Source organism: Micropterus dolomieu, linkage group LG19 (genome assembly GCF_021292245.1).
Source record: "Micropterus dolomieu isolate WLL.071019.BEF.003 ecotype Adirondacks linkage group LG19, ASM2129224v1, whole genome shotgun sequence".
NCBI lineage: Eukaryota > Metazoa > Chordata > Actinopteri > Centrarchiformes > Centrarchidae > Micropterus > Micropterus dolomieu.
Genome location: NC_060168.1, coordinates 19,885,307 through 19,898,254, shown reverse-complemented (window position 1 = coordinate 19,898,254; position 12,948 = coordinate 19,885,307). Strand labels below are relative to the sequence as shown.

General features: G+C 40.1%; 1 protein-coding gene across 3 annotated transcripts in view; it reads left to right on the top strand.

Annotated features, from left to right (window-relative positions):
* mrpl11 (mitochondrial ribosomal protein L11) overlaps positions 1 to 12,948 on the top strand; it is a 44,142-nt gene that overhangs the window by 7,314 nt on the left and 23,880 nt on the right. For 2 of the 3 annotated variants that reach the window (XM_046030735.1, XM_046030733.1), the window contains exon 2: positions 3,766 to 3,944. In XM_046030735.1, coding sequence (XP_045886691.1) covers positions 3,766 to 3,944 — 179 coding nt within the window. Of the gene's footprint in view, positions 1 to 1,169; positions 1,302 to 3,765; positions 3,945 to 12,948 lie in introns of those variants that run through there. The other variant, XM_046030734.1, reaches the window with a different exon arrangement.

The window sequence follows — 12,948 nt, the reverse complement described above, 5'->3', positions numbered from 1 at the left end:
ATTTTCACGTGTGTTTTTTTATTTTTTTGTTTTGTTTTTTTAATTCTGACACCACATGACCACATGAAGTATCCAGTACCTATGTTAGTATTAAACACAAGTCAGCAATACTAGATCTAGTCTGGTGTAGCACGAGTCCCCCCCAATCCTGCAAAGATGGTTTAGGATGGATATAGGGAATAGATGTAGAGAAACATAAACGAACCACATAAAGGTTAACACATTTTATAGGTTAACAAATTTACACTCAAATTAATCTTTATCAGTGTTCCTTTTGATAAGATATTAATCTTTGATTCTTTATTTCATGTGGCAACACAGAATCTGCGTTATCAGAAAGTATTTGACTTAATTTTCTTCACTTGTTCATTTCTAATTATTTCGCCGAGAAATGAAGATGAAAAGGCAGATAAAGCGTAATAAAGGTTATTGAACCGGACTTGATTCTGTGTTGTTGCAGGTATAAAGCCTGATCCCACTGAGAAATCAATTAGTATTCAGCTTTTATTTCACCTGACTGCAGTAAAAAGATATAAAGAGAGGGGAAAAAAAGACACGCTTTCCTCTAGGCTGATACAATGTCAGTATCATTTATAGTGAGGAAGGTCTGGGACTTTCAAACTAAAGTGATCTTTTGGACCATTTCTTCCATTTTTCAAAAATGTCATTTTGTAGAAGATCAATATCTGTAACCTTGACTTGTAAATAAATAACAGATTTAGAACATTCATTGGTGTTGGCTACTGTTTGGCTTTTTTCCTTAATGAAGACTAAAGAGAACCTAATAGCCTGAACAACAAACAGCGGTGGGCTTCACTAGTGCAATTAAACCCACATTTTTGATAGCAAGCTGATTAATCTCTTTAATCAAAGTCAGCTGTATCCTTGAAAGTGCAGTCAGTTTTAATTATGCTGAAACACACCACAGAAGCTGTTGTTACTTTAGAAATTTTAGGCTTGTTATAATGAATAAGTGATGAAAATATAATGAGTTTATAATTTCAGGGTATCTTTTCACAACAGTTTGTTACGGCTGTATGTTTCCCTGTTCTGTGTCCATGTTCTGTTCTGTTCTGCTCCGGAAGTGCTCCAGCTAATTGCTGAACGAGGTCCACCTGGCCTTGGAAGGCGGTCTTTAAAAGCTCCTGTGCAAGCGTCAGAAGAGAGGCTTTTTGATTTGGGACTGCTGGTCTTGCTGCCTCTCAGCCTGGGCATTTTGTGTTACGTTCTTATGTTTTTGGTGTTCTTAAGTTATTGTCTTGTTAAGTTAATAAATTCCACTGATTTGGTTGTTTTTAAAGGTGATTATCTGTGTTAAGTTTGTGTCAGTGTTGGAGTGTTGTTCGCCCCATGTAGCCACCAAACGGTGGGGCGTAACAAGTTTATGTAGCTGTGCACATTATCATCAGGTGGAATTTTTCTACTGCTTTTCTCCTGTGTGCTCAGTTTTATTGACATGTTTACTTCCGTCAAAGATACAGTGTTTCCATCTCAAGTAGGTTTTCTTGACAGGCTGCAGGGGAGCTTGAAGAAATTCCACATTTTCTAGACAGATAAGGGAGTTTGGTTTTTCATGGTGATCGGCGATTTGTTATCCAAAGCTACATGAGTTGATAATTTGATGAGAGACTTGATGCCAAATCATGAAGGACAAGAAATGCATTTATCTTCAAATTTCAGGAATAGGAATGACTTTGTTGGGTGCAACAACAATTTGGAGAAAACGGTCCAACGTGTGTGGTGTTTTCTACTCAATTATAGCTCACCTCACCTTCCTATATTAGGTGGTAATTTAAATGCTGGCTTTGTGGCATGCCATTTATCAAGCATGCTCTAACAAAGTGCTTTTACGCTGCAACTCTACATGGCCTGAACAAATTGCTCTTTCTGTGTACTCCTTGTTATCGACGACGCTGTTGCCAGTAATTGCAGTAGGAATATAATATTCAGCCTAAAGAGCTGCTCAAAATTGTCTGTTCCTTTCAAATTACTGCAGCTTTGATTTGATTATTCACAGCCAAACATTAGGCCCAGCTCTGATTGAGGCTTATTGTACTGCTGCGAACCATGTTTCCTGCCGCTGCACAGCTAATGCTGCTTTATTCCTTGAATCTAATGTATATTCAGCTGCGTGAAACGTACTGTCAGTGCAGTTGTGATGCCTTATATAGGTCAATTCTTCTTCAGCGTTAACTGCTTAGCCTTGTGATGAGTGATTTCATTTTGCGAGGGAAATGCGGTTTTATTATTCATACTCCAACAGAGATTGGAGTTGCGGTGCATTAAAGCATTACGTTGTCATTTCCCCACTCTTGAAACTGTTATTCCCTTTGCCCCAAATTGGAATTAAAAGCCAACGTCTGATGCCGGCCATAATTGTTTTTCTCTCGCTGTCACAAAACTCCAGTTAAGCCTCGTCTCTCTGGACGTACAGTATGTCATTTTATTAGTTGAGATGTTTTGTGGTGCATTTGTCCCCTTCAAACTGCTTAGTAATATTTCTGCAGCTTGCCAGTGAAGGATTCATGAGTCTTTCTGTCAGTGTTTGACAACAGAAGTGGGTTTTCTCCATTCAGATTTAATGCATAGGCCTACTGCTCTCTGCATTTTCTGACTCCAAAATTGATCTAAACTGTAACATGATTTTTCCAAATTGAGGAACACAGTATGTGAGTGGCGTGAAATTGACCTCTGAAAGAGAGCTATTGAGGGAATTCAAACTAAATGAATTCTATTTGGCACTCTTTCTGCAGTATGCATATGACCTTAATGCCCTTACAGATATTGCGTATGGTGGTTGCACTTTAACGGCTGCTGAATAATCAGCAGCCCAGATAGAATCACAACTTTTCTTGGGAACACTTTCTCCCTGTTTGTTGCTCTAAAGCAGCATGAGGTCCCATATATCTTTTTGGTACTGTCTCCTCTGTTGATCTAATTGGATACCCTCTGTTGCCTACAATGAATCATTGCTGGACCTCTTCTCTCCCCTCAAGTACTTATTTTTATTGAATGCAGGGTTCCCCTGAATCGCAAGGCTCAACCTTAAAACTTGTATTTGTCCCTTGGCTTCAGGCATTGATCTTTTTCTTTTTTTGTCTTTTTTTTTTTACAGCCGTGTCAGTATCGCTTTTATTCCAGCAGAGGATTATAGGCCTGCTTTTATGTGTTCTGCCTCCCCAGAGAAAGGCCAGGAGTTCAGGCCATTCTCCACACTCCACTAATTGACTCCTAATTTGGCAAATGCATTTTATGGTGGAATGTAAAGCCGACCCCTCTTTACGTTTGTATATAGGGATGACACTTCCTGTCCTCCTCCATGTATCAGTATTGTTACGTATCCCTCTTCTGCCCTTGACACTTGACCTCTACTGATGCAGAGAAAGCTCTGCTGCAGCACAGGGAGTTTAGTGGTGACACATCGGAAACAGGTGAGGCGATGGAGGCCTTTTGGCATGCACACCATGATTTTTTGGGGAGAGAAGTTTAAATCCTGCCAGTTCTCAGACTCTTCAACATGGCAGGCGTCTCTCTGCTGATCCACACTGCAAACACCTCCAGGAAAGTGGCTCTCACTGAGCCGATCGAAGGGAAAGATTTTTTTAATTACTCGCCCGCTGCGGAATGGAAAGGCACGGGCTTTGCCTGTGGGTATCTGTATCGATTTGAGTGTATGATGTTTTAATGAACCCGGCTCGTAAATTATTTGTTGCAGTTGTGTGTTCTTTAAAGGCTAATTTGTTTGTTTGTCTTCTGTGTTTTCAGTGGATGGATTCTCAGTTGACTTGGAGGCAGATTTAAGGCTTTCCAGACAGATCAGGATGTCAAAGATCTCCAAGGCAGCAAAGGCTGTGAAGAAATTGGATGCAGGCAATGTAATCCGGGCCATAGTGAGGTCAGGACAAGCAGCCCCAGGACCCCCACTAGGCCCCATCCTGGGACAGGTAAATTTTACTTACGATTCCACTTCTTGTTCCATCTGTTCGCTCCAAGTAATCAAGAGTATTAACTTAATTGCAGTAGCAGGGCTTTATTTTATCAACCGACATTCTGCACATAGCTCTCATTAACCGTGAGACAATCTGATCCTTGTGACCCTATGTGATCCTTTGCCAATCACATAGTTGCCTCTCTCTGGCCTCAGTCCCCTCATCGTACATCCCCACTGGCACCTCCATCTCCTCCCTTAGCCCTATTCATATTCCCATTCTTATTCTAGTCGCACAGCTGCTTTGTGCAGGTGGACGCCACACTCTGCCCTCAGTCTGCAACTATTTTCTCAGTTTCCAGGCCGAAGATACTAACACCTCCATCCACAGCAGCTGTACATGTACATTAGCCTCACTCACACTTTACGAGCCAGTTGATGAAATGGGAATTGAGCCTGTGAAGGTTTGTCTTAAATTCTTGTGTACTTCTCTCTGCTTCAATTGCTCCACAGAGACAGCTGTACTTGTCTTGTTTTTTTTATTGCTCAGGGATGCACCACCTCTTTTTGTTTTGTTTTTTTACCACTGGTGCCAATTCCAACTAGAAGAATTCATGTTTTAGCTGGTACAACAATAAAATTAAGTCAGCGGTCGTCAAGCGTTGAGCTGTGAATAAAGACAGTTTGGAGTGAGTGGACAAGAATAACTGAGGCTGAAACTGTTAAATGCTGATGCTCTGTTCATTAACCTCATCTTTCTTTCTGATCACACAAAATTATTGTTTTAAATCTTGTAATATTTACATTTTATTTTACATCAAAACGGTACAGTCTGCTCCTGCTTTAATGGCACATTCAGCTATTTAAGTTTGATTGTCCTTTGTAAGATTGAATGAAAGCAACCCTGTGGCTCGTTCTGTACATTCAAATGAGATCCAGTTAGCCTCTTTAATGGAAAGTGCTCATCAGCCTTGGAGGATGTTGCACACTTGGAAACCAGATCAATTCTCACAGTTCATCCATCTCTATACCTTAATGACGGCACCCAGAGAGGAGAATGTAAAGTGAACAAAACTGGCAGAAAAGAGCTACACGTGATTAAAAATATCAGGAAAAGGCAAATGTTGCAATGTCAGAAAGGAGTTAAATGATGTGAAAATATAATTTCTCTTATGTGACATCGACAGTAACAGTGCCATTACTTTGCGGTTCTGTTCAAAGTGATATACTCTGCTGTCACCAGCTACACAATATAAACTAAAACATTAAATCTGTTCACTGGAAACCTGAACTCCCTGTCAGACTGGGATTTAGTGCTCAAAATTAGTGTAGTTTTAAGTAATTTTAAACACATTTCTCTACTGTTTCACCGTTACTTCCTCTATGTTGCTCTACACATCTACTTGATATAATTTCCACCTATGATTTTCACATATTGGGGCTGCAATAAATAAACCGTTTCTTTAAATGAATTTGCTGATTATTTTCTCAATTGATATTTTGGTCTAGAAAAGTTTGGAAAATAGAAATCACAATTTCCCAGCGTGACATTTTGAAATTACCTTTTTTGCCTTACCAGCAGCCCAGAACCCAAAAATATTCAGTTTAGAATGAGATCAAAAAGTGAAAGCAGTAATCTGAGAAGCTGGAACATCACGTTTGGTGTTTTTCTTGCTTGAAAAATGACAAACCATATATGTAGTTTTTCAATGAAATCACTTATTAATAAATAAAATTTTCACTGCCTTATTGTCAATAGGCTCTAACCTCACTTAGAAATGAAGCACACGCCTGTTTTCTCTGTTGCTTGCATCAGCCACTATTCTGCTTTTAATGTGAGGACCCCGGGTGGGGATGTAGCCCTGTGTGCACTCCCGAGCCTCTCTCCGACTACAGCGACAACACTGCAGCTAACGAAATGCAATCAACAGTAACACCACAAAACAAAAGGCTCCCAGCACAACAGACTCTGCACGTAAGGATAAAAACAACAATAAAGGTTTATGTGATGAAGGCTGTCAGACCAAACAAGATTCAGATGATGTCGGTGACACAATGTCACAGAGAGAGTCACGTTAGCTAGCCGGCTAACGCCGAGCAGTTGCTAATGTTGTCCTGTGCAAAGTTGTATTGCTTTCCACAGTACTTCAACACTTAACTTGACTCATGTTACTATCCTGTGTACCACTGGTATTATGTCAAAGTGTTGATTTAGCTTGCAAGAAAGGATGTAACGGTAAAAAGCAAATGTAAATTTGTTAGCCAGCCTATAGTGATTAGGGGTGGGGGAAAAAATCGATACAGTATAGTATCGTGATATTTGCCATGGCAATACTGTATCGATACACGGATGCCAAGTATCGATTTTATTATATAAATTGCAGATGGGAGTTTTAACTTTTTGGTACTAGAATAATAAAATCTATTCCTTTTTTATTCCACTAGAAAACTTAACAGGACCATATAGAGGACTGAAAGTGATATGAACAAACAGAGAAATGTATCTTTTTAGATAAACAGATGTTGACAAAGTTTGACTTTAGGGATCTAATTGGAAGTTGGAAAAATCGAATCACAACATAAATATCGTGATAATATCGTATTGTGGGGCCTCTGGTGATTCCCGCCCCTAATAGTGATGCGATGCAGGGCAGCCAGCTAATGCTAATTAGCTCAGACCTGCCGCTATTTGCTTCATAATGTTCAATTTAGATTTATTGTTGTTTTACCGATACTCTGATATACAGCTTCTCCACCTCTCAGTTGCTGTAATTAACATGACTCACATAATATTCAGTAGGATCCTTGCAACAAACGTTATCCTGTAACAAGCATGGATTAGTTCAACCTCAAGCTGATAAAAATATTACTGTAATGTTGCAGTGTGAGTTTACTTAAGTTTCCAGCATGTTGTGTGAAGCTGTCTCCCTACCTGTCTATAGCCGCTTTCACTCTGCCTCTTTTTTCTGGGAGTATTTTGCCAATATGCGGCTCGCTGCGCTGAGTGAAAGGCACGGAGCCTGCGTTGATCTGCCCCTGAGCTGGGAACATTGAAGTAACAGAACCTGAACATGTCTGGAGAAAAGTCACAGCTGGCATGCCGGTGTTTCCGCGTTTATTGTTGTATCTCTGTATGAAAGCGGTTGAGTTTCGGATTATGCTCACTCATGAATTCAAGCGAGCACGCATAGGAGCACACGCCTGGTTGCAATCTTGGAACCGCACCGCTAGTGGCCACTGAAAACTCCTGAATTCCCCTTTAATCAAATAATAGTTGCCACTATCTGAAAATAATCTTTCCACCTCAATTTCAAATAACTCCATCCAATGATTTGTTGCTTTTTTTAGTAGTAAGTAATTAATCATTTTAATCATTAAGCAATTGAACCTCTTCCAGCTCTGTCCTTCTTTCCCTCCAAATGCTGAATCATTTCTAAAGGTAATGTCTGTGCCGTGGCTGTCGCTGTGTTAATACAAAAGATGTCTGATTTCACTGATTTCAGCAAAAAAACTCAAAACCCACTGTACACTGCCTTCCCACCACTAAACGGCAGACAGACACAGTTAGCGACGAGCTGGTGAGCACAGTGGAGCATTTAGCCACTGAAGAGCCAGATATTTTTCTCAGGAGTTGCTGGAGGCCAAAAACGGAGCTAGTGAATATTCGATTTAAATTCCACGGGTGGCCAAAAACATGGCTCCTAATGTTGCTCTGTAACTGCTAAAATGTTTAAATAAGAAACAGTGTGCTAACAAGTTTGCTTTATCAACTGAAAAGGTGATAATGTGTCAGGTGTTGTGTTTGCAGCTTATTTTCGCTGCTCCCAAGTGGGGAAAAATCTATTAATTAATTATGTTTACAGTATTAACAATTGTTCCCTAGAATCTTGCGCACACACACACAGCAAGTGATCAAAACCTTTGGACTGGTGTTTGACAATTAATTCACTGTTGAAGGAGTAATGCAGTGAGTGGTACAGTAATGATTCCTACAGTTGGGAAACATCCAGACATTTTTATCCAATAACAAAGAGGAGGATCTATGCTTTAATCTCATCCCATTCCAGCCTATTTTATTCCTACTAAAAAATACAGCAGCCAGGATTTAACTGCTGCCAAGTGAAGAGACCGTAATAACCCAATTTTACCGTCTGTGCACTGTTTACCAGTTAGATGTATAATTGATTTTAAGATTTTTACTGATCACATTTAAGGCTCAGCTAAATCTTCCTCCCTCTCTACTCAGCTACACTGGAGACCTCCGAGTTTCCTCTGAGCCGAAGCTGAGAATTCAGAAACTCACTGTCAGTGTCATGACTGAAAAAATACTTTTTTTCTTGTTGCTTAATTTTGCATAACAGAAATGTTTGTACACTTTGTATGTAAAAAACATGTTTTTTTAAAAAGCAGAATTGCATTACTTAACAGACAGGGTGCATATTTTTAATGAAAGCTTCTGATAGGCATGCATATAAACTCCAAACAGCAATCTTGTATTTTTTTTTTTTTTTTTAACCCTCCTTGTCTCTCACATCATATAAAACACAGTCACATGACTGTTGATATGTCAGCATCAGTAAGGTATTTTTGGGTGTTCTCTCCCCAAAAAACACTGTTTCCTGTCCCAAAGTTGCTATGGTTAGAATTTGATCATTTTTGAAGAATCTGAAATGTGTGACAACTCGAGATAACAAACAAACTAAGAATAGTGGTTTCTTTACCAACATGTATACAGTGTTGTCTTTACTGCCCGTCTTTGTTATCATTTTATTTGAACACTTGTCTCTGTGCCCTGTCCACATATTCTGTTTCAGCCAGAAGCTTGTTGAATTATGTATGTATGACTCTATTGAAATTTTTTTTCCTTTTAACCGCTACATTTTATTTATTTTTTAACTACACTTGTACTTGATTTCATGAACTAAGCGTAGGAGCGACGTAAGTGCAATGTATTATCAATTGATTATTTTTTGGTTGATCATATCATTTAGACTGTAAAATGTAAGATAATTGTGACAAATAGCCCAAGGTGACATCTTCACATTGCATTTTCTGTCAGACCGACCGACAGATTTAATTTCAGTGATGGAAAGTAGCCAAGTACATCCACTCCAGTACTTGAGGTACTATATTTCTGCAATTCCATTTTGTACTACTTTATACTTCTACTCCACTAAATGTTCAGTCTGTTGCTAGGTCAAGCTGTCACATTTGGTTCAGTACAAAACTGGCCTACACAAGCACTCTACACAAAGTTAATAGCTCAGCAGCCCATAATTAACAACCTAGTTATCAGATTATGACTGTAAATGCCGTCTTTCAATAGACATTTAACGAGGAAGCATATTGTGAATCACAGCGGTGCGGTCAGTCACTGGTAAGTGGCGCTCCACTGCTGAGATCTACTGATTCTGTCTGAGACAATGGGGATTCAGTTTAGTCAGTTCACTTTAAACGTTTGTTGGTAAAGATTTGTTTGTAGATTTATTGAGCAAAACACCTTCTTACGTTTGAGAAGCTGGAACCACAAACTGTTATTTTAGGTTTAACAAATAGCTTTGACAATTAAGCTGTAACCAAATTAATTAGCGATTAATTTTCTGTCAATCAGCTAACTGACTGACTAAATGTTTCAACCCAAGTTCTTTATTTACTTTCATCTGAGCATCAGGTAAATTGACCAGTGCTTATCTCCTGTTTTATTCTGATGGCATCCCAACATCAGTAAGCTATTAGTATGCGTTTGTCTCCAGTATTGCATTGCATATCATAGAGTCTCTGAGTCTTTTGCATCATTTCTTTCTCATAGGATATACTTTGAAGTTCTCTCCAAAAGCGTTGGTACTCATCGTGTGTGCTATGATGAATGATTTAGACATCTGTCTGTTAAATGTGGCTCCTTCTGCCAGACAAGGTGGGTGTGAGCTTGTAGGCATACTGTAGCTGTCGCCGTGTCAGGGGTAATGAGGTGAGATGGGTTGTAACCAAGTGCTCAACCAAGCAAAACAAAGCCATGTGTTTATCTAAAGGTGCCTCCTCTTGGACTGTTTGGGATATCATTGTTGTCGGGGCGGCATGTTGTGTGCGTTTGTCTCTCTTGGCTCTCGTGCTCCATCAAGCTCATGGTGTGTGTAGCGGTAAATAAATGGCAGTCGGCCGTCGCTCTGCTTTAGGCTGTGCCCCGGCCCTTTAATCTTAACCAGTGTCTCCTCGGTTTTTTCCCTCATCTCTGGCTAACCACCCTAGACAGGGGAAGTGCAGAGAGGTAGGCTGCCTGTCGGCTGCGGGGCAAATTTAAACAAACGAGCGAAATAAAGAAGGAATGGGAGACAAAAAAGGGAAACTGACAGCTTTGGTACAAGAGAATAATTACAAGCCAGAATGAAATTATCTCAGGCGAATAGAGGGGAGAGCACCAAAGAGAGTGGCAAAAGAAGAAAGAGCGCCCCGTGCTCTTTTTTTTTTTTTTTTCTTTTTTCTGAGGAGCAGGTTCTGAGAGTCGGTGGGAGCTGAGGGAAAATGCTGAGCATTGTATCTAGAGCTTAACAGGTGTAACAAATTCTAGGAGGTAGTCATTTGCCGAGGCTGCTGCCTATGCAGTCACTCCTTTTAGTATAATAGAAATATGAGAAGTTGCCCAAGAGGGAGTGCATCCAGAATGTGTGTGTTTGAAATGTAGAGTGAGCAGGGAGGAGGAGATGAAAGAAACAGGGTAGGCGAGAGTCGGATGCAGTCTACTACACTGGTTATCCTGTTTTTAGTTTTTTTTTCCCCCTTAAAAGTCTCTCTGAATAGGAGAGAAATTCCCCACTGAAACTTAAATTCCTTTTTGTGGCTGAGTGTGTACATTAGTCTTAATACATCCTGAAAATATAGCCTGTAAATCAAGCATAAAGCAGTGAGAATAAGCGCTTGCATTTTGACAAATAGCCCCAATTTCAATTAATAGGACCATTAAAGCTCAGAGGAGAGGTTGACGACGTGTGCATTCAGTCGCTGTGAGCAAACGAGACAGTTCACTCTGGAAAAAAAAAACATCACACACACAACGACTCTTGACATGCACACCCCATCACATCAAGAAGTCTCTCTCTTTCAGCATTAAAGGCAGACAACACGACAGCACACTCAAGGATTACGGCGAGAGGTTCTGAACTGATGGGGCCGCTGGCATAATTGTGATAAATGACGGCCTTTTGTCAGGGTGCCGCTCCACGAAGCAAAGAGCAAGCTTTTCTAGTGTGTGTGTTGGGGGGGGAGGATCACAAGTATTAGTATGAAAAAATATAAAAACATGTAATTTTTTGTGACTGAAGAAAGCGAGCTGATTGACTTTAATATAGTGGAGGTTTTTAAAGAATGATGCAGTTATTTATCCCTGAGGTTTCTTGGCCTTGAATAATTTGGAGTGACTCCTCCAGTTCTTTCCTTATGTGGGTGACAGGCTCCCAATAATGCTCCTACATAATAGCCAATGAACCGTCAACACTGGGCGAGTGTGAAACACTTTATTAGTTTGCAATCTGTCCTGGAGGTGTAGCTGACAACAGCTGTGGAATAACTTCACAGTGTACACATGGTAATATGTCCAAGTTCCACATGGTACACATAACGTGTACGACTCAGAGGCTCGTAGCTCTGCGAGGAAACAAGGCACTTGTACTGTACATCCTCTACACCTGCTGCTCTGACCCATAATCCCATGATGCCGAAATAGTACAACGCCAAAATCTTGTTTCAACAAATTAATCCATCCATAATTCAAACGGAAAGTGAAAACAGGATTTGAGGGTTGGGCAGGCAGCTAGACAGTTTTTAATTTTTTTTTTTGTGTGTGTGACTCACAGAGACTTTGAGACAGGTACAGACAACAGCAAAACATGAATTTTGAAAGTGTAGTGAAACTGTAAAGGGATTACTTACATTGGTATTCTGTCTTTATAAACAATGTACTAAAATAGACCTGCACTGTAGTTTGTGTTGCAATAGGATTAAGATGATGCAAAATGCCCATCTTGAAGCCCTGCCATTGAAAGATTTTATTCATGGAAACGACGTCTTTCATAAATAGTTGGCATCTTGAGTTATGCACATTTTGTTGTCTGGAAGTTTTAACAGTAAAAGTGGTCCTAAAACACACACGTGTGTGTGTGTGTGTGTGTGTGTATATGTGTGTGTATATGTGTGTGTGTATATGTATGTATGTGTGTGTGTGTGTATGTATGTGTGTGTGTGTGTGTGTGTGTGTATATATATATGAGGAAAATAAGTATTTGAACACCCTGCTTTGCAAGTTCTCCTACTTAGAAATCATGGAGGGGTCTGAAATTGTCATCGTAGGTGCATGTCCACTGTGAGAGACATAATCTAAAAAAAATAAAAATCCAGAAATCACAATGTATGATTTTTTTTTAACTACTTATTTGTATGATACAGCTGCAAATAAGTATTTGAACACCTGTCTATCAGCTAGAATTCTGACTCTCAAAAACGTGTTAGTCTGCCTTCAAAATGTCCACCTCCACTCCATTTATTATCCTAAATTAGATGCACCTGTTTGAGGTCGTTAGCTGCATAAAGACACCTGTCCACCCCATACAATCAGTAAGAATCCAACTACTAACATGGCCAAGACCAAAGAGCTGTCCAAAGACACTAGAGACAAAATTGTACACTTCCACAAGGCTGGAAAGGGCTACGGAGAAATTGCCAAGCACCTTGGTGAAAAAAGGTCCACTGTTGGAGCAATCATTAGAAAATGGAAGAAGCTAAACATGACTGTCGATCTCCCTCGGACTGGGGCTGCATGCAAGATCTCACCTCGTGGGGTCTCAATGATCCTAAGAAAGGTGAGAAATCAGCCCAGAACTACACGAGAGGAGCTGGTCAATGACCTGAAAAGAGCTGGGACCACCGTTTCCAAGGTTACTGTTGGTAATACACTAAGACGTCATGGTTTGAAATCATGCATGGCACGGAAGGTTCCCCTGCTTAAACCAGCACATGTCAAGGCCCATCTT